This window comes from Camelina sativa, chromosome 10 (assembly GCF_030686135.1).
Source record: "Camelina sativa cultivar CO46 ecotype springtype chromosome 10, ASM3068613v1".
In the NCBI taxonomy this organism is placed as follows: domain Eukaryota; kingdom Viridiplantae; phylum Streptophyta; class Magnoliopsida; order Brassicales; family Brassicaceae; genus Camelina; species Camelina sativa.
Window position 1 is genome coordinate 11,702,970 of NC_141889.1, and position 25,100 is coordinate 11,728,069.

Sequence of the window (25,100 nt, forward strand, 5' to 3'; positions counted from 1 at the left end):
CTCTCTGTTAACAGCTGTATCCAAAATCTAGGAATTAGAATATTGTTTATTTTTTTATTTTAAAGAAAACAAAAAGAATCCATGCTCTCTTAAATTAAGAGCTGACGAATCCCACATATCCAAAACGATTGACACGGTTTCGTTTCGTTTTTCAAAGTTTTGAATACCTTTTCTGTAAAATAAAGGCTAAGTTCTTCTTCTTTTTTTTTTTAATGTTCCAAATTGTTCAATTGGTTCCTCTTTAGCGACCCAAACTTATCCAGTTGTCCTGTAAATTACTTTTTCAAATAAAACAAAGTATCGGCTCGTACTGGAGGAGGTTGGTGAATTCTACATATATTGTCCCTTGTTCTCTCACTATTAGGCCTTTTGTCCTCTAGTGATTCTCTCTACCTAATTTATTAGCTAATGTATTTTATAGTTAATTTTCTTTTAATGATCGATTGGATTTAGATTATGGATATTAAAATAGGTGTTAAAATCAGAATAGGTATTCTAACAAGAGTATATACTTTCTTGGGATGAACAATGCACATTTGTAGATGAATGATAAGGTTCGGCTGCTTAAATAAGTTATAAGATTAATCAATTGGTAGTCTAGCAAATTGGCTAGGTGTTTTGTTCAGTTCGACTAGATGTTTAAATAATTTGGATATATTTTATATCTTCTATTCATTTCAGTTAATTATGTAATTTAATTTCGTTAAAAAGGAAGGGCCTTCATATTAGTATAGCAATGTTTAAAAAAAATGCAGTAAAAATATATTAGAACTAGATTAGGACTCGCGGTGTACCGCATGACAAATTATTTATAACTAAAACATGTAAATTATAAGTTGTATTTATAAGTTTAAACCATATAATACTGAAATATCATTTATTTTTTACATAATATTTATTAATCAATTTAATTAGATATGTTTATTCTCGGAAACCGATAGTGTTAACAAAATAATGAATTGATGTTTTACTTGTTTAACACCAAATTAATGATATTTTAAAATTATATAAATATCAACAAAACTCGTCCCGCTACATAACTCCTTCCCGAGATATTTTAACTCGAACTATATAATCTTAATTTTTAATATTTATTGCTTTGTATTGTAAATATTAGATTGAGTTGATATGTTATTTATTAAGGTTGTAACCATTTACATTTTATAAGATTGACGCTTCTTACAAAGTTGAAATATTTATTATACTTAGAATTCTTAAAACGGTTGAGTATTTCTCATATTTGAAGTTTTGTAAAAGTTTAAATCTATTATTAATATTTTAAAGGTCTTCTAACTTTTTTTAAAAGTTGAAATATTTATAATATTTAAACGTTTATGAAGTTTCAAATATTATAAATATTTAAACTTTATATTTTTAATATAAAGTTTAAATATTATTAATATTTTTAACATTTTATAAAGTTTAACTTTCTAAAAATAGAAATATTTATCATATTTATACTTTTTATAAAATATAAATATTTTTAAAAGTTTTAAATATTTATTGTATTTAACTTTTAAAAATCTTCAAAATAAAGAACCGGAATATACCAAATAAAAGTTTCTTAAGTTTGAATGCCTGATAAATCGAGCTTTTTACTCATTTGTATTATGAATTATTTTGGTATCTTTTATATTATGACTCTGAACTATTGCCCAATTTTTTTAGGCGATCTGAGATATTATACCTGTATTTTTAATTCATCTATTGAGTAATACTGTAATATATGTCCGTTTTAAAAAATTTGTATTACATCAAATGCAGGAAAAAATCACAATTTTTACTAACTCAATATATTATAAAATAATTCAAAATAATTTAGATATAACTTTAAATAAAAATGAAAGGGAATCATTTGAAGGAAGTACAAAGATTTCTTTATTTTTTTAAATCTTATCAATAATTAACTTTGAATTTTTGGTAACTAATATTAAAGTTAATATAATAAATGTAAAAAAATTTCAAAAAGTATTTTTGAGCAAAAATTTGCTCAAAAATACTAGTATAGATGTAGAAGAATGGTCAGGTGACCCTGAGACAATACCAAAGGAGAAGTGAAGATTTGAAGGTGTGTGTGGAAAATAGTAAGGTACACGTACCTTTCTCTCTAATCTTTCTTCTACTCTTTTACCCTGTCCATGGCATGGCCTGGCAGTGTTCCACCTGGCTTGGCTATGTGGCTTTCAACACTATTTTTAACATTTTATCACGAAATTATTATGGTGATGTTTTAGCCTCTCAAGGCTTTAATATCATCCGAGGGTGTGGATTGGATATGTTAATAGCCAATTATATATGGTTGAACTTGAATTTTAACTGGAACCTAAATACCTAATTAAGAGAAGGACAAAAAGAAAAAAGAATCGTAGATATAATAAATGTAGAAATGTATGGTTGCATGCAAAGTCCCCCATCTCATCAATGAACAATGCAGTTGACTTCTTCCCATCATCAATAAGGAGTAGCCAGACAATGAGTTAAGACTTAAGATTATACAGTGCAAAGCTTTACCATACGACTGCGATTTGTGCTTATAAGTAATGGTTGGTTAGTTTCCTTTCTAAATCTAATCCTAGGACTAACTCTGCATGCCACTCCTTTCATCATACACATACAGATACACTGCGAGTCTACGACTTTGTTTTCTTTACAAAATTATGTATACAAATATCCTCTTTTTCAACAGCATATAATATAAATATCTAGTTCTGCTGATGCTGATATGACACAAAAAAAATAATGTATTTAAATTAATTCATAAATTGTCTTTGCTCTGTCCTATATAAAAAAACACTTTGACCTCCTCTGCTTCAAATTCAAAACCAGTTTCCTTGGACATCACTGTTTCATCCGCCATGAATACTTGTTTGATCTTCTTCCTCTTCTACACAACAATTCTCAATTACTGTCTCTACTTCTCTGTTTCATCATCAACACCTCTTCTCCTCCATCTCTCTCACTCTCTCTCAACCTCAAAACACTCTTCTTCTCCTCTTCACCTTCTCAAATCATCCTCCTCCCGTTCCTCCGCTCGTTTCCGCCGCCGCCACCACCATCAAAAACAACAACTTTCCCTCCCTATCTCTTCCGGCAGCGATTACCTCATCTCCCTCTCCGTCGGCTCGTCCTCCTCAGCCGTCTCCCTCTACTTAGACACCGGAAGCGACCTCGTCTGGTTCCCTTGTCGTCCTTTCACTTGCATCCTCTGTGAATCCAAACCATTACCTCCTTCTCCTCCCTCCCCTATCTCCTCCTCTTCCATCACCGTCCCCTGCTCATCCCCTTCTTGCTCCGCCGCTCACTCCTCCCTTCCTTCATCCGACCTCTGCGCTATCTCCAACTGTCCTCTTGATTTCATCGAGACCGGTGACTGCAACACTTCTTCTTACCCTTGTCCGCCTTTCTACTACGCTTACGGTGACGGCTCTCTCGTCGCGAAACTCTACTCCGACTCGCTCTCTCTCCCTTCCGTCTCCGTCTCTAACTTCACCTTCGGCTGCGCTCACACCACTCTCGCTGAACCTATCGGCGTCGCTGGATTCGGCCGTGGACGTCTCTCTCTCCCCGCTCAGCTCGCTGTTCACTCTCCTCACCTCGGTAACAGCTTCTCTTATTGTCTCGTATCTCACTCGTTCGACTCGGAACGAGTCCGCCGTCCGAGTCCACTCATCCTCGGCCGCTTCGTCGATGAAAAAGAGAAACGTGTCGCCGATCATGATGATGATGATATGAAGAAGGAGAAGAAGAAGAAGAAGAACGAGTTCGTCTTCACGGAGTTGCTTGAAAACCCAAAGCATCCTTACTTATACTCTGTTTCACTCCAAGGAATCTCAATCGGAAAACGGAATATTCCTGCTCCGGTGATGCTACGACGAATCGATAGAAACGGCGGCGGAGGGGTCGTAGTTGACTCAGGGACGACGTTCACCATGCTTCCGGCGAAATTCTACAACGCGGTGGTGGAGGAATTCGATAGTCGGGTCGGGCGGGTACACGAACGGGCTGATCGGGTCGAACCGAGTTCGGGTATGAGTCCTTGTTACTATTTAAACCAGACGGTTAAAGTTCCAGCTCTGGTTTTGCGTTTTGCCGGGAATGGTTCCAGTGTTACGCTTCCTAGGAGAAATTACTTTTACGAATTTATGGACGGTGGAGATGGTGGTGATAAAGGAGAGAAGAAGAGGAAGATCGGATGCTTGATGTTGATGAACGGTGGAGATGAAACAGAGCTTCGAGGTGGAACCGGGGCTATTTTGGGGAATTATCAGCAGCAAGGGTTCGAGGTTGTCTATGATCTCTTGAACAAAAGAGTTGGGTTCGCCAAAAGAAAGTGCGCATCTTTATGGGATACGCTTAACCAGGACTAACATGCACTGAAGCCGGTTTGACCGTTAAACCGGATGGGTTACGTACTTACTGTATGGTCTTAGTCTTATGTCGAGACAGTAATTAAGTAAAGTAGAGATGTAGCCTTAATAATTCGATGAAACCATACTCGAAAAGTACATATATAAAAAGGGTTGGCAACGTTGTCAATAGAGTTTACAATATTAATTCAAATCATTATTTTTGTTTTGTGTCATAATTAAATTAAAAAAGGGGTTGTTATATTATTTGTTTGTTGGTTAAGCATCGCTTTTAAAAAATTAATTGAGAGCCGATTTAATAAATTAGCCGTATTAAATATACACCAAATAAGATAACTTTATACGAATGACTGGCAATTAGGGGGGAGGGCGGGGGGGAGGAACCAAAAGTAATTAATGGATACTTATCTAATCATAATGACGAGGCGACGAAGAAGCTAATGATAATTAATAAAATTTTAATTTTGCATGGCAACCACCAATAATGCTACTACAAGTGTTCATAATTGTTTTGTTTCATAGGATATCATAGTCTTTGACGATTGACATATACTAACCGTTAGGATTATTTCTCGTTTGAGAATTGTCCCGCTTGTGTTCACTCTATTTTATTAGAGGATTCTGTTGGGTCTGCGTATCATCGTCATGTGCGTGTTTAAGGTTTATTTTTTTTCAATAAAGTAAAGAGGCTATTGTCTCCTTCTGCACACCAAAAAAAAAGAAGGGAAAAAACAGAAATGACCATCAATTAATTTGACTTAGAATGAGAAACTTCTTACACATAAGAACTCGATGGTATTAATATCTGTTCAAATGATATGACATACAAAGCATATTTACAAATGTTCTTTCTACTTCCACGTTCATAAAATATACTCCACTGTATTTATTATCAGAATGCATCATCTATAAAATTGGGTAGATAATTAGCATTTTTCTTATTATATTAATTATTTTTATTCTAAGTCATATTTTTAACTGATAATAATAATAAAACATCAATTTATCTTATCAGCTCCACATCCACTTTCACTTTAAAGTTTCAATACGATGTACTGCACTAGCTAGTAAAGATTATGATAATTCAGTTCAAGGATGAACTCACACAGTCCGGTGAGCCGGCGGAGACAGCTAACACATCACACAAAGTCACAAATGCAAGTGCTTCTTCTTTCTATATTGTTATATATATCCAAATACAAGTCAAATGCACTCTACTCACTGATATAATCAACAAATTTATTTGAATTCGACCCCAGTGTCTTAACTAATGTTTATATTGCATGTTTAGTCATGAAATATTTGATACAAACCAGCTTAACCTTTTTAACACATAAAACAAACTCGATCTTTTTATAAAAATAACCCAATCACAAAGTGTACACGCGTGGAAGATAATTAAATAACAAATACTAGCTAGAAGTCTTTTTGATAAATGATAATGATATACATAGCTAATTGTATGCAATAATTAATTAAGAATTATCTTATAGCTAATTAAGGTTTAGTGAGGAACCATATCCGCGTTTACATATAGTATGATCATTATGAGCATTTTCTAAAACCAATCAGTACGAAATCTCTATGGACACGTAGACCAAACCCACGAGACCAAAAATTAAAGTCATTGAAGTTTCCGACAAATACGAGTAGGCCACGTGTATGAACAGGGAGAGTATGTCGTTTCTCACCTGACACCGCCATACTCTCTTCTCCCTCGCTGATTCACTTTGCTAATATAGCTTCATAAGACCTCCCAAAACACTAAAAACCAGAGAGAGAAAGAGTAAGAGAGATCTCAAAAGCAAAAACAAAATAAAAGACTCCGAAATCATCAGCCGTCCTAACCATGCCGATCTTGCACATTGCTCCGGCGCCTCAATTGCCTCGAGGTATCGATCTTTAACACATCAAGATTCTCATTTTCATCATCTCTTTAAAAAAATCTTTGATCTTTAGACTGATACGTTTTTTTTTTGTGTGTGTAGAATGGTTTTACGCAACAAACAATCCATACCAAGTGAGCGGACCAAAAGGGTTTACTGAGTTCAAGTACATGGAAGAGACCCATGATCTGTACGTGAGGCTTGATTTCCCTGGAATCACTAAAGAGAGCGTCTTGATCCTTCTCGAACCATCGAGGAAAGCTGTTGTCGTGATCGGAGACGCACCGAAAGAGAGCAAACACGAATCTTCTCACCGCAAGTACGGAACCGCCACGGGACTCATCTGTGACTGCTGTGTTATCAGTAACATCCAGTGTTTTGTTGGTGATGGTGTCGTTAGACTCATCCTCTCCAAGAAGGAGATCAATCTCCATGTTCCTACCTTCTGTTCCTGTAAGTTCAATATTATTAGCCTTCAAATGCATGCTTTTCCTTACCCTTTTTAGTAAATTAAAATAACATTTTTGTTTTGGTATTGATTTAGTCGGAGGTGCAAGGATGCCTACTGATGTACCAGGTAATGTCTCTAGCTACCTGTTCAAATTTTTTGATTATAATTTGTTCTTAATTATATGTCATTATGATATATCGTTTGATTATTAATTAATGTTATGTTTGTTTTGTGACTTTTAATTTGGGCAGCTAACATCATTCGTGGATATAACCCAGACGGTATGTTTTGTTTCTATTGTTTTCTGGTTAATAGATCAGAGATGATATGTCTTAATCGTCGATCTTTTGAGCTTCTTTTAGAAATCAGTCTTGACTGCTTTTATTTAGTATCGTATCTGACATTTTTTCATGGGTTTGTGTTGATTCCAATATTGTTGCAGTCGCAGGTGGCCATCCTCTTGGTATGTACCATTAATATTACATTGAAATTTGACTATACCTTTTTCACCATCCTTTTCTTTTTATCTTTGACTTGTTTTTGTTTTTTTTATAAATAATAAATCCTCTGTTATTTTGTTTGTGAATCTTGCAGCTCATCTCCGTGGACTTAACCCAGAAGGTACATTTGATTAGATATTTTTTTCATATATATACTCAGTTATTATGAATTAGCCTAATCAAAGACAACTTCATAAACCTATAAATGTGGTTGGTTAATTAATTAACTTCATTATCTGTTTTATTGTTCAGGTTGCCGTGGCACTGACCCTTTTGGTATGAACTTTATACTCTTTCCATTGAGATATAATCATAATTTCCAGTGTATTAATTGCATTAGACTACATGTATACTATAACTGTATAAGTAATCGTATGTCTATACCACATGTATGAATTAATATGATCCTCGTATATATCAATTGCATTATACTAAAACAAAAGACTTATATAGAGAGAGGCTTTACTGATACATATGTCTATGTTTTGTGTCACATTAATGACAGATCCGACGTTCACGGGTCCGACCATACTACCACACCCGTCAGTGTTGGAGGGATCCACGAGTGCTTACGAGTCAAGGCAGCTCTCAAACGGTGGTCTCTTTCTCCGTATTGACATGGCTGGTGTCCCGAGCGACAGCTTCATGGTGGCAGTGGACGTCGACGATGTTGTCAACGTCATTGGACGAGCTCCTGCGACCATGCACGACTCAAGTGGGCGTAATTACGTAGGCAAGGTCGCCATTGTCCCTAGAGGTTATGACCCCCGTCGGATCAAGATAATCGCCAAGCTTGGTGTCATCCGTCTCATTATCCCTCCCTACTAATAAAAATCATCGCTTCTTAATTAATTACTTAATTAGATCATGATTTTGGAATTTATTGTCTTGTTTCAAACAATGGACGACCATCCGTTCACCAAAAAATAAAAACAATGGACGACCATCCATGCATATCTGTTTGTGTTTTCTTTTGAATTCCCCAATATTTCAAGATCACTCATTAATTAGTAGTATGGCTTTAATATGTACGTAAGACGACGTTTAATTATGATAATATTCGCTCGTATGTTTATGATACGGTTCACCAGACTTACTATCGAAGAAGAGTGCCACGTCAGCTAAAGGAGAAAGAAGAAGTTGACTTTGGTCAAAGCTGTTGACTCTGGAAGACTTGGAAGGAAGAGAAAGAGGAATTTAAATGAATAAAGACGTTGTATCGCTTTTCATTTTTCATTATGTTGATTTTAGTGAGAGAAACTTGTGAGGACTGTTTCTAGCGATGTGCTAGTGAGAGAGAGATCTATGTTGATCTGAGAGTTCCGTTATCGAGATTACATTCTCTGTATTCTCTTCTTCATTCTAATAGCAAAGTATTATTCAGTTAACTCAAATCTATCCTTGGTGCGTGAAACTGCGATCGAAGCCTTATTGTGATGACGGATATGGAATATTCGGAGGATTTCGACGGTGCGAGCTATCAGGAAGATCCCATGGAGACTAAATTGAAGTTTCTCTGTGGCGGTTACAAGCGATTGGTTCAATCCAAGGTGGAGCACGACGATAAGCTGAATTCTCTCGATTCGACGATGCAGGAGGTGTTGAAGACCTTGTCGAAGCTCGAGATTCACCTGGGAAAGCGTCCGGAACAAGCGGAACCTTCGTTTCACTCTCCTCACGTATCTTATTCTTTAGATCCACGATCGCGTGGTGGTGAATTTGGGAATTTTCCTTTGGATAATCGTGCTAGCTTGTTACGGAAGATCGAGATGCCTGTGTTTGATGGTTCACATGCTTATGATTGGTTTGCTAAGGTAGAAAGGTTTTTTCGTATTGGTCGTTATACGGATGCAGAAAAGTTGGATTTGGTAGCGCTTAGTATCGAAGGTGATGTATTGAAGTGGTTTAATTGTGAGATGACTCGCCGTGAGTTTAGATCCTGGAAAGAGTTTCGCCAGCGACTGTTCTTACGTTTTGGCGAGGCGATTGAAGATGATCCGGGTAACAGACTGTTTGCTATTAAGCAAACTGGTACAGTGGTAGAGTATGTGAGTGAGTTCGAAGATCTTTCGGCTCAAGTGTTTGGACTGGAAGATTCTCATCTGGAGAAGATATTTTACAATGGATTGAAGCAGGAGATGAAGGAAGTGATTAAGATGAAGGAACCTCAGGGATTGGACCATCAGAAGGCTGCAGTTTTGAGGATGGAATCGAGTTCTTTCTGTCAGTTGATAAGTGAGAAGAGCACTAAACCTGGAGGTGGAACAAAATCATTTTCTTCTCGAACAGTCAGTACCTATGTGCAACCTCGTACTGTACTGTTACCGGCTGAAAGGGGACACGGTGTGGTGGCTCCAGTGGCACCTAAACCGGTGTTACAACCACGTCAACGTCATACGGCAGAGGAGTTAGATGCCATGCGTAGTAAGGGTATTTGCTTCCGTTGCAAGGGCAAGTATTCTTGTGGTCACGTTTGTCCTCTTAAGGAGTTACAAATCTTGACAGTGGTTGATGGATTGGACTTAGAAGTGTTGGATGAGACTGTGCAAGGGGAAGCTACGTTAGCAGTGGTTCCAGAGCCTGTGTTGGGGTGTTTGTCTCTTAACTCATTCATGGGACGCCATTCTCCTCGCACTATTAAACTATTAGGGGTAATTGGGAGATCTCGTGTGGTTATTTTGATTGACTCTGGTGCTTCTCACAATTTTATAACTCCTACGGTGGCTGCTAAACTAAAACTGAAAGTGGAGTCGGATCAAAACTTGGAAGTGGTCTTGGGTAATGGTGCGTCTGTTCATGGGACTGGAACATGTCGTGCGGTTTCATTTCATGTATCGGGTGTCGATTTTAAGACTGACTTTGTTACCTTAGACCTTGGTGGAGTGGACGTTATTTTGGGAATGCAGTGGCTGGAGACTTTGGGACCTTGTTTGGTTGATTGGCTTAAACAGGAATGGTCTTTCACATATCACGGTCGTACTGTGACCTTGTTGGGGGACACATCTTTACACACACGACCGTTGTCATTGAAGTCTTGTGTTAGACCGTTAGCTTGCATTACTCAGGCACCTCGTGACAGAACTTCAAGTCTTTCCCTTGCTTCCTGCTCTGAACCAGTTATTCCAGCGGCGATAGCTGCTGTTTTAGCTGAATTTGCTATGGTGTTTGCTTTACCTTCGGGTCTACCACCATATCGTGGTCAAGAGCATGCGATTGCTCTGAAACCAGGGGTCCATTCGATTACAGTTAGACCTTACAGGTACCCCCATGCTACGAAGGAGGTTATGGAAAAGATGGTGGAAGACATGTTGGTTGCAGGCATCATTCGCCCTAGTAATAGTCCGTTTTCAAGTCCGGTCTTATTGGTTAAGAAGAAGGATTCCTCTTGGAGGTTCTGTGTGGATTACCGAGCCTTGAATCGGGCTACAATACCGGATAAGTTTCCAATTCTGGTCATTGATCAGCTGTTGGATGAACTTCATGGAGCTGTAGTGTTTTCGAAAATTGATTTGAGGTCAGGTTATCACCAAATCCGTATGCGTGAGGAAGATGTTGCTAAGACCGCATTTCGTACATTGGAGGGTCATTATGAGTTTTTGGTCATGCCCTTTGGCTTGACTAATGCTCCAGCTACCTTTCAAGCCCTCATGAATAGGATTTTCAAGCAGCATCTGAGGAAGTTTGTTTTGGTGTTTTTCGATGACATTTTGGTGTATAGTAAGACGGTTGCGGAGCATGTACACCATTTGTCTGAGGTGTTGCGAATACTGGCTTCTCATCAGCTGTTTGCTAACAGGAAAAAATGTTTGTTTGGGGCAATGCAGGTTGAGTATCTTGGCCATATTATTTCGGCTGCGGGTGTGGCTACTGATGTCACTAAGATGGAAGCAATTCTTACTTGGCCTTCCCCGACCACTATCAAACAGCTAAGAGGGTTCTTGGGCTTGACTGGCTACTATCGCAAATTTGTACAAGGATATGGCTCTATTGCTCGCCCTCTCACGGAGTTGCTTAAGAAGGATCAGTTCAGTTGGACCGTAGCTGCTCAACAGGCTTTTGATGCTTTGAAACAAGCAATGGCTAGAGCACCGGTGTTAGCCCTACCAGATTTTGCCAAAACTTTTGTCATTGAATCTGACGCTTCTGGTACGGGTGTAGGTGCTGTGTTGTTGCAGGACAAACGGCCTATTGCATATTTTAGCCACGGTCTTACTAGTCGTGAGCAGCTGAAGCCTGCTTATGAGAGGGAATTGATGGCAATTGTATTGGCGGTTCTGAAGTGGAAGCACTATTTGATAGGCCGTTCTTTTGTCGTCCACACTGATCAACGAAGTTTGAAGTTCTTATTGGAGCAGCGAGGGGTTAACATGGAATATCAGAGATGGTTGACTAAGTTGTTGGGATACGATATGGAGATCGTTTACAAACCTGGAGTTGATAACAAAGCTGCTGATGGGCTGTCCAGGATTCCTCATTCGGTGTCCTTGTCAGTTTTGGATTTGACTGTTCCTTCGGTGTTACAGCTGCAGGATTTGTACAAGGAGATTGATCAGGATGCGAGTATTCAAGCTGTTATTTCTCAGTTGCGAACTCCGGCTGCGAGTAAGAGTCACTTTACATTGGTGAATGACCGTTTGTGGTATAAACAACGATTGGTTATTCCTCGTTCTTCTACTTTTATTCCGGTTATTCTCCACGAATACCATGACAGTAAGGTTGGTGGTCATGCGGGTATTCTTAAGACCTTGAAGCGTATTCAAGATTGCTTTCACTGGGAGGGTATGTATCGAGATGTGCAACGGTATGTTCAGGCTTGTTCAGTGTGTCAAACACATAAATATTCTACTTTGGCTCTGGCGGGTTTGCTACAGCCTCTTCCTGTTCCGACTGCAATTTGGGAGGACATCTCTTTAGACTTCATTGAAGGGTTGCCAACGTCTGGTGGTGTGAATGTGATCTTGGTGGTGGTGGATCGCCTGAGTAAGGCTGCCCATTTTCTTGGCTTAAAGCACCCGTTTTCTGCTTTGGATGTGGCTAATACGTTTGTGGATGGGATTGTCAGGTTACATGGGTTTCCCAAGTCCATAGTGTCGGATCGTGACCGCATTTTTTTAGGAGAGGTGTGGACTGCTCTGTTTCGCATTGCAGGTACAAAATTGAAGTACAGTACCGCGTATCATCCGCAAACAGACGGTCAGACGGAGGTCCTGAACCGCTGTTTGGAGACGTATCTTCGATGTTTTGCCTCTGCTCATCCGCGTACTTGGCGGAAATATTTGGCTTGGGCAGAGTACTCTTATAATACCTCTTTTCACTCATCGATCAAGACGTCTCCTTTTAAGCTGGTGTATGGTCGCGATCCCCCTCGCCTCTTGTCTTTTGAGGACGGTTCTACGGAGAATAAGGAGTTGGAGATGCAGCTGCGTGAAAGGGACTTGATGCTCCATCGCATTCGTGCTAATCTGTTACGAGCTCAAGATATTATGAAGCAGCAAGCGGATAAGCACCGGCGTGATGTGGTTTTTGCTGTTGGAGATTGGGTCTATTTGAGGTTGCATCCATACCGCCAGATGTCAGTGGTTCGTCGGAGTTGTCAGAAGTTGGCGGCCAAGTTCTTTGGTCCGTTTGAAGTGTTGGAGCGTATTGGTCCTGTGGCTTATCGTGTGAAGCTGCCTGATAACTGTAAAATCCATAATGTTTTTCATGTTTCCCAGTTAAAGGCAGTGGTGGGTGATCATCGTGTGATTCAGGTGGAGGTTCCTCCGGAGCATATCGTTGAGGAGGTCAAATACCCTCAGTCAATTGTGGCTGTTCGTTTTAACTCGACGGGTGGTAGGGAGTTTTTGGTGAATTGGCAGGGTCAACCTGATGATGCTAACTCGTGGATGCTGTCGAAGGAGTTTGTACGTCTGTTTCCTGCTTTCAAGCTTGAGGACAAGCTTGTTCTCCGGGATGGGAGTATTGATACGGTTCACCAGACTTACTATCGAAGAAGAGTGCCACGTCAGCTAAAGGAGAAAGAAGAAGTTGACTTTGGTCAAAGCTGTTGACTCGGGAAGACTTGGAAGGGAAAAGAAGGTTTGCAGTTGAGAAGAGAAAGAGGAATTTGAATGAATAAAGACGTTGTATCGCTTTTCATTTTTCATTATGTTGATTTTAGTGAGAGAAACTTGTGAGAACTGTTTCTAGCGATGTGCTAGTGAGAGAGAGATCTATGTTGATCTGAGAGTTCCGTTATCGAGATTACATTCTCTATATTCTCTTCTTCATTCTAATAGCAAAGTATTATTCAGTTAACTCAAATCTATCCGTTTATGTGTGCAGTTATAATACATTTTTTAATCTTTGTCTGATGCATATGGTTAAAATATTGCTCGTAATAGATAAACCTTTAATTTGGTCTGTGAAATTTTTTTGTTTGAGGAATTACGGCTTACAATGATAAAAGAAAATAAAGATTTACTAATTTTCACTGTTGATTGGGTATATAATTACAATTTTTGTTTTTATATTATTAATTTTTATGCTAAGTAAATTATAATTTTACGTTTATATATAGCATAAAATAATTTTACGTTTATATATAGCATAACATTATGAATATCATTCATATATCGTAGACAATGCAGTAATGCATTTGCCCATATATATATATATATATATATATATTTTTGCATAAGATATGTAGTAACTTTCTTAGCGACAAATAAAGAATAATAAACGTAACTATACATACATCCATTATTTATCTACACGTAGACGTAGACCAAAAAAACCCACTAGAGACGACCGCAAAAGGAATAAATATGTAAATTATTATTGCATCACGGTTCCCAAATTTTATCCTATAAATTATTTATCTGTACAGGTTGCTTCTAACTTTATCCAAAGTTCAAGGACGTCGCAGAAATTTTGGTACAATAGCCATAACTTCAACTTTAATATATCGATAAATTTCTATAAGTCTCATTATTAATTTGCTATGTACTGTGCGCATTAAACATAAATTAGTCAACTGTTTCTTCTTGTTATGTCAGTGAAGATTAATTGTATTAGTATCACACTAAACTCACTAATGCACTATACATACGTAGCAGCAAGTTAATGTTGCGCTAAGTGTATCTGTTGATGTTTTAATAGTCTTTTTGGAACTGAAAACTGCAAATATCTTTAAACATACACACCCAAATGCACTTGTTGTCTACATGCCACCACCATTATTGTCTAGCTCTCACGTCTCTTAGTTTTAAATAAAAGTAAGTTCTAGTCTACCTAACGTTTTCTATATACTATTTTCTAATTGAAGTGTTTTTAAGTACAGATTATATACTCTTGTAGAGAGAGTCTCATCCGTCAGATATTTTTCTCAATATATAAAATGTCCATGTCCATTATAATAATTCAATGCGGGTCGTGTGATTTGTAGATATTTGTTACCCTAACGCTATATTTTGTTTAGATACGAGGGAGTCTACCCAAAAACAAAAAATAGTTAGGATCCACAACCAAAAGAATGTACAATGATTATTATAGCTTTGGAGTTTTATGGCTTCCTTTGAAGCAATCACTGACCTCTCTGTCTCTCATTTGCCAGCATACTTTAGCAATAGGTTCTTCGCCTCTTCCCATCAACATCAGCATGAAATAAGTTGAATAAACTTTTTATGGTTGTAGATCATAACTATTTTTTATAGAAGATTGAGAGGTCATTCGTACTTTCTTATGGTTGTGGATCATAACTATTTTCTAATTTCATTTAAAAGGGCTTGTCATATCATCATCATTCTTCTTCTTCAGAATCTTGCTTGATCTTTATTCTTTTTGTTTTCTTTTGTTTTTTTTTTGTTTTTTGAAAAAACAAAAATCAAGGATATGTAATTAAATAGTTTTTCTTTATGTATAGATTATTGAAAAGGTGTGTTATTTTTTTTTTGTAAAGGGCCTTCTTGAAAAGGTGTGTTATGCAAAAATAACTTCGTATTTACCACACACATAAATACATTAGACTTTCTGGTAGGGTAAGAATCAAATCGATTTATAATAATTTCTGAAAAAACAAAATTTATTTTGTTAGGCTACATACATTTCATGGGTATCGTCGCAAGTCGTAAGGCCTTTTGATATCATTTAATTGGTAGCTATGGTACAACTAAAAGAAAGGACGAAATTTATTACACTTTTGGAGCTTTCTGGATTGGCTAAGAAGAGTCTCTCGAGCCTTTGTATGTGTAACCCTAAATTCATATTCTCCCATCAAAGAATTCTCAGCCAAAACCCTAAATTCATCTCCACTCACCATGGCCTCCTCTTCTACCGGACAGTCCTCGAACTCAGTTTATGGTAAGATTTGTCAAGGTAAACTTGAGCTCTTAATATTTTTTAATGAGTTTTACAACTCAAGCAGGGGGAGATGGTGTAAAAAGAATATGATTCTTGTTTATGGAGGAGTTTCCAAAATGTTGTTTGATTATGGGGGAGTCTTCAAGAAGTTTTGTTATGGATTTTCAAGAATCATGAAGTGTTGTGCTTGAGTTATAAAACTCAGTAAAAAAGGGGGAGAATGTAAGTGTATGTGGGCAATCTCAAGTTGAAGATGAAGTTCAGGAAGCTGTACAAAATATGCACTACAAGAAAACATCACCGTTTCCGACGGTCAAATCAGTCGGGAAACGGTCGGAAAGAGGCATTTCCAACCATTTACTGACAACGGTAAATCAGTCGGAAATAGCTGGTTGGAAATTTATTTGGTTAGAAATCGGTCAGGAATTTCCGACCGAAACGTTGGTTGGATTTTCGTTGGATAAAATCGGTCGGATTTCGGTTATGAAAATACCGACTCATTGCCAACGGTGTAAGTCGGTCGAGACTATATTACCGACCATTACCCAACCGTTTAAATTCCAACCGATATTCCGACCAATATTTCCCGACCAAAATATTGTCAAATTAATGTAAAATGCAGAAAATGAAAATTAACTAAAAATAAAAAATGCTAAATTAATTGAAAATCAGAAAATAATAAAAATATATAAATATAAGATATTGTCAATAATACCACATTAATAGATTCTTATATTAACCGTAACTCACTTTCTTAGAACATCATACAACAAAAAACCAGCAAAGTTAAAACGCTCTAATTTTGAGTTTCATCATCATCTTCTTCTTCTTCTTCAGGTGGACGAGAGTCTGGAAATTTGTTGAGAAGCTTCTCAGTAACATCCTTCAAGTACTGGATTGTCTTGGTATTTTCCTCTTTCTCCTTAACTAAGTCAGAAATCTGGTTGTATGCTTCTTCTAACTTCTTCTCATTATCCAAGCTGGGTAGGAAGGGAGCATTTAACTCTTCATGGTCTGGAAGAGATCCAAATCCAAATCTGTGTCCTTTCTTTTTGGGTATTGCCTGAGAATCAATGTTAAAAATATGGAAACATCATGTTATAAATCAAAAGACTGAAGAAGTGTCAAGGATCCAAGTGTTGATCTAAGATAGTAAAAAGCATGTTAAGAGTGAAAAATAAATCCATGCACCTTGCGAACCAAATCGTTTATCTCAGAACAAGAGAGCTTGGTAGGCTGAACTGATCCATCTTCAAGTGACTCTATAGATTGGAGGTCATGCACCTGTTCTTTTAAAGTCTCCACAATCTGCTTAGCCTTCTTGAAGACAATCTTGCCAGTTTTTTTTACTTTTATAAACATCCTCAATGAAATCCAGCATATTAGGCTCCACTCCACCATTTTCAATAGTCTTATATACATGGAAAAAGAACATGAGTAATATGCATTTGAATGATAATTCTTAAGAAATGTAAAAAACTCAAAATTACCATCTCATGTTTACGCCTATAGAATGATTTAGCTCCATTGAAGTGCACAAGAATTCCTTCACCATCTTGGTTGCTTCTCCTTTTTTGTGAGTTTGTTGCTGCCAATGCTTCCACTTTCTCATCACGCCAAAGATTAATGTACTCCTTCCATAAATCACCTGACATATGTATAGGTTTCTCTTTGTTGCATTTTCATTTTTGTTTCCACTCAGCTAAGTTCTTAGAGAAAGAATAGGCAGCTTGTTTCTCAAACTCCCTCTCAACTACTTTTGTTATGCTAGGATCCCAGTTAAACTCTTGCTGAGAAAAAAAAAACACATATTTGAAAAATGTCCAGTGTGAATCAAACATATATTATAAAAGTAATCTTACCGCAAAAGCTTTAAACCACCGTTCTTTTGTCTCAAGGGGAAGAGAACGATATGTCAAGAAAGCAGGTTTGACATCTGTTTTTTGCATTCTCAAGATAGACTTTGTAATTACACCATATGGATCACGCTTAAACCTACATAAAACCAGTTAATAACATCAATAACTAACCTAATCTAAACTAAGAAATCTTACATATTGGTTTAACTTTTAATTTACCAAATAGCTCCTCGCTGCACTTTGGGATGAAGATACTTGAGAGTTTCACGTCCTAGAGCAATGAGAAGGTCCTCCACTGAAGCTGGTGGAACAGAATCGTTTGCATTGGCTGGTGGAGCAGAACCGTTTGCATCGACTGGTGGAACAGAACTGTTTGCATTGGTTTCAGAGTCTGGAATAATACCTCTCGGGTCTTCACTTATGAAAGGCCTATAAAAAGTGTCAAACTCTGGTATTGAGCTACTAAACTGTTGTGACACATATTGAAGAAATGCATTACGATTGAAGTTCTACAATGAGAAAACAAAACTGTTAGTAAAAAAATAATACAAATAAGAGAATTGAAAATATGAGAAGCCTAAGTCCCATAATTGGATCATGTGTAAAGAAACACAGAATGAAAGTGGAGCCTTAATCCAAATGGGAAGCGTTCTAAGGGTTTATCGATCTATGAAGAAACAAAAACTAACCGGTGGTGGGATTGGTGGGTTCGTCATGGCGGAGCGGCGCTGACTAAACGGTGAAACGACGGCAATCAAATGCTGATTATGCGACAAACAACGGTGGATCTGCGAGGAGACTGTGAAAATAACGCTTAGGGTTATGAGAAAAGAATAAGAAGAAGAGACTGCAAAGAGGAGTGGAATCGTGGAAGCTTAATTAGTTTTATCCAAGTATTAAAAGAAATAGACAGCCTCTGTTCTGCGTTTCTTTGGTCAGGTCCAACCCTGAACACAAAGAAAGCGAAAGTGGCTTGGAAAGATGTGTGTGTCTCCCAAGAGAGGAAGGGGGACTTGGTTTACGATCGCTTAATGAAGCTAACCTGGTAAGCTACTTAAAACTCATATGGCGTCTACTATCCGCAAACTCGCTCTGGTCAAAATGGTTGAGAACCTACTTAATGAGAAAAGGCTCCTTTTGGTCGATCAAAGAAACCACGACAACATGTTCTTGGATGTGGAAAAAATTGTTGAAGTATAGGCACATTGCATCAGATTTTATAAAATACGAGGTCAGGAGTGGGAGATGCATTTCCTTCTGGTACGATAAGTGGTCGAGTTTGGGTTGTCTGTTGGACATTGCAGGCCTGCGAGGTTGCATTGATATGGGAATTCCGTTATATGCCATAGTTGTGGAAGCTTTAAACCATAGAAGAAGAAGACACCGTGTGGACTACCTCAACCAAATAGAGTCTTCTCTGGATGAGATACGTTTACTTGGGACGACTGATGCAGTTGATATAGTGTTATGGAAAGGGAAAGGAGGTCGATTCACTACAAAGTTTACAACCAAGGAGACTTGGATGCAGCTTCGGAAACCTCAGGGTAACAAAGAGTGGGTGAGAGGGATCTGGTTCTCTCAAGCGACACCGAAGTATTCTTTCATATCTTGGTTAGCAACTCTGAATAAGCTTTCAACAGGTGATCGCATGCAGTCATAGGGTGGTAATTTTAACACATCATGTGTCCTCTGCTCTTGCTCTCTAGAAACAAGAGACCATCTGTTCTTTTCCTGTCCTTTCTCCACGGAAATATGGACAGGCCTCACCGCAAAGCTCCTAACCAACAGGTTTTCGACATCATGGGGACACATCTTATCGCTACTCACGGATGCAACACAAAGCTCTGACACCCTATATCTCTTATGCTACACTTTCCAGGCCATAGTCCACACTATCTGGAAGGAACGCAATGGTAGAAGGCAAGGGGAACTCTCAAACCCTGCTCCTCTTCTGATTAAACTCCTCGACCGAAATGTCCGAGACCCACTGCTTTCTCTCTATACTCAAGGAAACGGCAAATACGCGGCTGCAATGGAGTTGTGGCTTGCTTCAAGATAATCTCCATTTCTTTTCAATTCATAAAATTTCTTTAGATAGATTTTTTTCCAAATTACTCTAAACATTTTAACCAAATGCTGATGCCAAACTATTTTTTTCCAATAAATTTTACATTTTATTTAAAAAAAAATTATTAGTGGTTTTAGACAATTAAAAAATGGGCTAAATGGAGAACACACTGGCCCATTAGAGGCTTTATACAATAAACAATGGGGAAAATAAGTTTAAAAGTATATTTACAATCATAAGTGTATACATTAATGTTGGTCGGAAATGTTGTCAAGACAATATAATACTCGCGAGTACCAACCTTAAACATAAACTAATTATATGTAATTTCGTTTTCCTAAGTTGGAAAATTTTTATAATTAAATTCAGTGGCTAAACGTGCTTTAACTATGTTAATCAAACTTCATATATTACAATTATAAATTTATGTGAACCAAACATGACGAAGCTCAATAATACACTTTATTACATCCAATAAACTATTACAGAATTAAAAAAAAAAAAAATTACATTCCATTAATTAATCAGAATCAGAAGAATATTTAGATGATGATGCTGAATTGATATATTCTTCAAATTCTTCCAGCTCAGCATCAGAATTTTCTAGTATCTCGTCAAGTGTGTTCTCTTCTAAACCGACCAAAACATTATTTTCCATGGAGATATCAATGGAATTTAAAATCCCATTAGAGCTTTGTTGCAACGGATCATGGTCATGTACCCCATTAACTCGGCCTCTTGGATGTATCTGCGTAACAGTTATCCAAGGATCGTTCTTCCGAGTTATTCTTGGGTAACTAATGTAACACATTTGGTCTGCTTGTGATCCAAGTATAGATCATATTTGGTGAGTCTCCTTCTAGAATGAACCTCTGTGATACCAAATTTATCATGTCGAACGCCTCTTCCAATACATGTATCGTACCAATCACACATAAATAATATGCATTTCAAATTGATGATGCCCGGATACTCTATTTCCATGATTTCTTTCAACACACCGTAGTATATAATATCACCCGCACATGTAGATATCCCAGAATTCACCGTTGTTTGGCTAGCTCTGTCACGAAAAATCTTGAATGTGTAACCACGTGTACAATACATTGGTGAACACATAGCAAGTGACAGTGGACCACCCACTAACTCTTCTAACCACGTTGGTAAGACTTCCCCCTGCATCTTACATGAATGCACCTATATATATTTATAATTGATAGATAGTTATTATTATATTCAGTCCCATAAATAAATTAACTGAAGAGTGTTAATTTAATATTTAAACTCACATAAAATTGCATCCATTGCGAAAACTCTTTGTATTTCATATTACCAAGTTCTTCCTGTATAATATTTGGATTAGTCATTCTTAGTTGATCAACATATATCCTGCCAAAAAAGAAAATTGTTAATTATACAATTAAAACTAGAATTGGAAAATATATGCCTAACTAAAATTAATTAATTATAAATAAAAAAATAAAATTAATTGAAAAAAACAGTTTAATCAAAATTAAATATACCTTTCATATATGAATATTTCTTCACAGTTGAGTAAGATATATGTATGCAAGTGTCTTTGTTCTTGATCTGTGAGCCACCCCTTCTTACGTTTTCCACTTAAACGTCCAACTTTTGCGAAGATGTCAGGTACAAGGGTGAGATAAACCGGTTTGTTCCCGTCATCGTCGTTACAGCCTGGCTTTCTGCTCTTTGTTTGGACTTTTGGTGCGAAATAGTATGAAGAGAAATTAGATGTTTCTTAATGCTCTAAGATACGATAAAACCTTCCACTTTGCTTAAATTTTTTACCTTTTTCTTTAGATGGAATATAAAACGCTCGAATGGATACATCCACCTATATTGAATTGAACCACCAAGTGCTGCTTCTTTAGGAAGATGAATCAGAAGATGCTCCATAACATCGAAGAAAGACGGTGGAAATATCTTTTCAAGATTACAAAGGATAACATGTATATTGTCCTCTAGATGTCGAATCCCATCTCTTGTGAGTGATCTCGTGCATATGTCTAGCTCATATCCCTAGTATTACAAAAAAAATTACAAAAATCAAGATTGCACAAATTAAAGTAGTTATTAATTAAGTATAATCTTAACTTATTTAGAATTACCTGCAATAGCTTCATGAACGTTTCTAGGTACAAGCTCCCGGAATGCAAATGGGAGAAGATGTTGCATAAAAACATGACAGTCATGACTTTTCATCCCAGATAACCTACCTTCTGAACTATCAACGCAATTTCGCAAGTTAGAATCGTATCTGTCAGGAAATCTAATACTTCAGATAATCCATTGGAAAAACGCCTCCTTCGCATCTTGATCCAATCTAAATACAGGAATTGGACCTTTGCCGTTTGCCATGATATGTAGGCCAACACGTGCACATATATCAGACAAATCTAATCTCGACTTTAAATTATCTTTTGTCTTCCCTTGAACATTAAACATTGTGTTCAGCAAATTATCACAAACGTTCTTCTCAATGTGCATGACATCAAGATTATGCCTTAATAGAAGATCTTTCCAATATGGCAATTTCCAGAAAATACTCTGTTTATGCCAGTTGTGATACTGGCCTACACCATCAACGGGAACATGTCCATTTCCACCGCAATCTGGAGTCATTTCTGCACCAAAATCTCTTAATTGCGTTAACAGATCTTGACTGCTAACCTCTGGTGGTTGAGTATCTCGAACAACTCTGTTCTTCGTAAACAACGTCTTACTTCTACGATATGGATGACGGCTTGGCAAAAAATGTCTGTGACAATCAAACCAACACGTCTTTCGGCCGTGCTTTAATTGGAATGCATCTGTATAATCCTGACAATATGGACATGATAATCTCCCATGCGTTGTCCTTCCTGATAGCATCCCGTAGGCTGGAAAATCGCTTGTGGTCCACATCAACGCTGTGTGCATCCTAAAATTCCCTTGACATGAAACATCGTAAGTTTCAACACCGTGCATCCATAAAATTCCCTTGACATGAAACATCGTAAGTTTCAACACATTAAGAGATCGCTTTGGATGTTCTGGTCCGGGAACAAGGATGATGAGGAACAAAAACTCTCGTTTCATGCACAGAGATGGCGGTAAATTGTTAGGTGTTACAATGACTGGCCATAATGAATACTGCCTCCCATGCTTCCCAAATGGATTAAAACCATCTGTACATAACCCAAGGTAAATATTTCTGCTCTCTAATGCAAAACTTGGATAAACTGCTTGAAAGTGTTTCCATGCCTCTGCATCCGAGGGATGTGCAATATCTCCTTGGTTAGAATGCTCTGCATGCCACCTCATATGAGCCGCTGTGCGATCAGACTGGTATAATCTTTCCAGTCTTTCACTCAATGGCAAATACCACACAGCTTATACGGAACTCGTACTCTCCCACTGGTTTCTTGATAACGAGGTTTGCGACAAAATTTACATGATGACCTGTTTTCATCGGCTCTCCAAAAAATCATACAGTTATCAATGCAAACATCAATCATTCGGTATGGCAAACCAAGACCGGACACCATTTTTTCCACCGCATAGTAGTTAGCCGGTGATAGATTATCTTCTGGTAAATAATCTTTCACAAAATCAGCTATTGCATCAACACAATCCTCAGAACGATTGTAATCCGTCTTTATGGTCATCAACCTAGTTGCAGCTGACAAAGGGGAATGACCTTCTCTACAACCATCATATATCGGCACCTTAGCTGCATCTAACATATCAAAAAATCTCCTTTCTTCTAAATTCGGTTTTTCTCCTATGTTTCTATCTTCTATAAATGAGGGAATATTTTCACGAAATGAATCATTAACCATTTGAACCATACCTATGTTTCCGCCTCTAGGTTCTTCTAATTGTTCCTCAAGAACCTCAACAGATGCACTAGTACTAGCTATATTCCCTAAATTAACTTCTCCGTGATAATACCACACCTCGTAATTTGGTTTAAACCCATAACTATACAAATGATTCCGCACCATATTTATATCTATAAATTTATTATTATCACAAATAGGACATGGACAGAGCATCATACCCTTTTTTTTGCAGATTTCTTGATCAGTGGCGAACTCCATAAATTCGGTGAGTCCATTAGCAAACTCCTCCGTCAAAAGCCCAATATTAGAATTGTATCCCGTATTATACATCCATTCTTTTTTATTTTGATTTTGTGAAGCCATTGTAAGTGTTTGGATTTTGTTTCTCACAACCAACGACACAACATATGTCCAAATTTTATATACCAATTTCAGATCGTAACCGACCGATTTCCGACCGAATTTGAATGTGACAACGGTAACTAACGAATCTATTGCAACAGATCAATTGCTACAGTAACATGATTTTGACCGTTTACCAATAGAATCCCAAACGGTAATCTGTCGGTCGGAAATGGGTAGGAAATAGATAACCGTTTACTGACGATTAAACCGGTCGCTTAAAACCGACCATTTATCGACTAAGTATAAAATCTGTCGAAAAATTAGTTGGAAAACAGTCGGTTTTTACCGACGGATTTAATGGTTGGTAGTTTAGTCGGTAATTTCCGACTGATGTCCAACCGTATGAATGTGTCACTAATTTCCAACCGATTACCAACCATCTTTTACTCGAGCCGCTTAACGGTTAGAAAATGGTCGTAATATAAACCGACCAATATATCGGTCGGAAATGTTGTCAGGATTGGTGATGTTTTCTTGTAATGATGTCTGCACAAGCTTCTGTCTCGGCACTTGCATCTGATGTATGCATAAGCGTCTGTCGAATGAAAGAGCATCAGAGGCCTGTTGATTCTGTTTGTATGTCTTGGTTTTGAAGATTTATGAAGATATACTTAAGGCACGTTTTGGGATATTACTTGGAGGTAAAACAAGAAGAAAAAGGAAGCTTGAAGATATTTAGAAGATTTAATGGGATTAGGAAATATTCGTTTAACAAGAATAAAGTTAAATGAAATATTTTTTCTTGATTTTAGGAAAGTTGTTAGCCTTGAGAGAGACACGAAATCCCTTAAATATAGGGTTTAGGACTTAGAAACTTATTTCTTCAGAACGTGAAAAAGAGAGGAGAAACCTTATAAGCCTTTTGGCATCTTTCGGGGAAAAAGGTGAGGGTTTTTGTTTCTAAGTAAGAATCCTGGGTGTAGATCAATGTTGTTGATCTTAGGGATCACTTAGTGGGTTGGGAATAGAGGGAACAAGGTAAGAAAAGATCTTAGATTTGTGTAAGTCCAATATTGAGCACTAACTGTAATTGTGCTCAAAAAATATTACCAACAAAGTTTGAGAACATAGGCATTTGCTGAACCTTTGTTAAAAATTGTGTATCTCTTGTCTCTTGTGCAATAACATCCACAACCAAAAGAATGTACGAAGTATTATTATAGTTTTGGAGTTTTATGACTTCCTTTGAATCAATCAATGACCTCTCTGTCTCTCATTTGCCATCATACTTTAGCGATAGGCTCTTCGCCTCTTCCCATCAACATCAGCATGAAATAAGTTGAATAAACTTTTTATGGTTGTGGATCATAACTATTTTTTAAAGAAGAATGAAAGGTCATTCGTACTTTTTATGGTTGTGGATCATAACTATTTTC

General features: G+C 37.4%; 2 protein-coding genes and 2 pseudogenes across 3 annotated transcripts; 3 read left to right on the top strand and 1 right to left on the bottom strand.

The window, feature by feature from the left end:
• Positions 1-2,728: 2,728 nt before the first annotated feature.
• LOC147936010 (putative aspartyl protease At4g16563 pseudogene) lies at positions 2,729-4,664 on the top strand (annotated as a pseudogene). The gene has a single exon (XR_015568994.1). The product of XR_015568994.1 is annotated as a putative aspartyl protease At4g16563 pseudogene (transcript).
• Positions 4,665-6,216: 1,552 nt separating this feature from the next.
• Positions 6,217-8,032, top strand: LOC147936011 (putative 57 kDa heat shock protein). The gene is made up of 8 exons (XM_087468554.1): positions 6,217-6,259; positions 6,356-6,706; positions 6,798-6,830; positions 6,956-6,985; positions 7,147-7,167; positions 7,299-7,325; positions 7,457-7,480; positions 7,710-8,032. Exons 1-8 carry the CDS (start codon positions 6,217-6,219, stop codon positions 8,030-8,032), a joined length of 852 nt encoding a protein of 283 aa, XP_087324680.1.
• A 9,650-nt stretch (positions 8,033-17,682) lies between these two features.
• Positions 17,683-19,462, top strand: LOC147936012 (uncharacterized). The gene is made up of 5 exons (XM_087468555.1): positions 17,683-17,774; positions 18,343-18,448; positions 18,599-18,996; positions 19,110-19,191; positions 19,283-19,462. The coding sequence occupies exons 1-5, from the start codon at positions 17,683-17,685 to the stop codon at positions 19,460-19,462; spliced, it is 858 nt and encodes a 285-aa protein (XP_087324681.1).
• Positions 19,463-19,991: 529 nt separating this feature from the next.
• On the bottom strand, positions 19,992-23,682 carry LOC147936013 (uncharacterized; annotated as a pseudogene).
• Between the last annotated feature and the right edge of the window lie 1,418 nt (positions 23,683-25,100).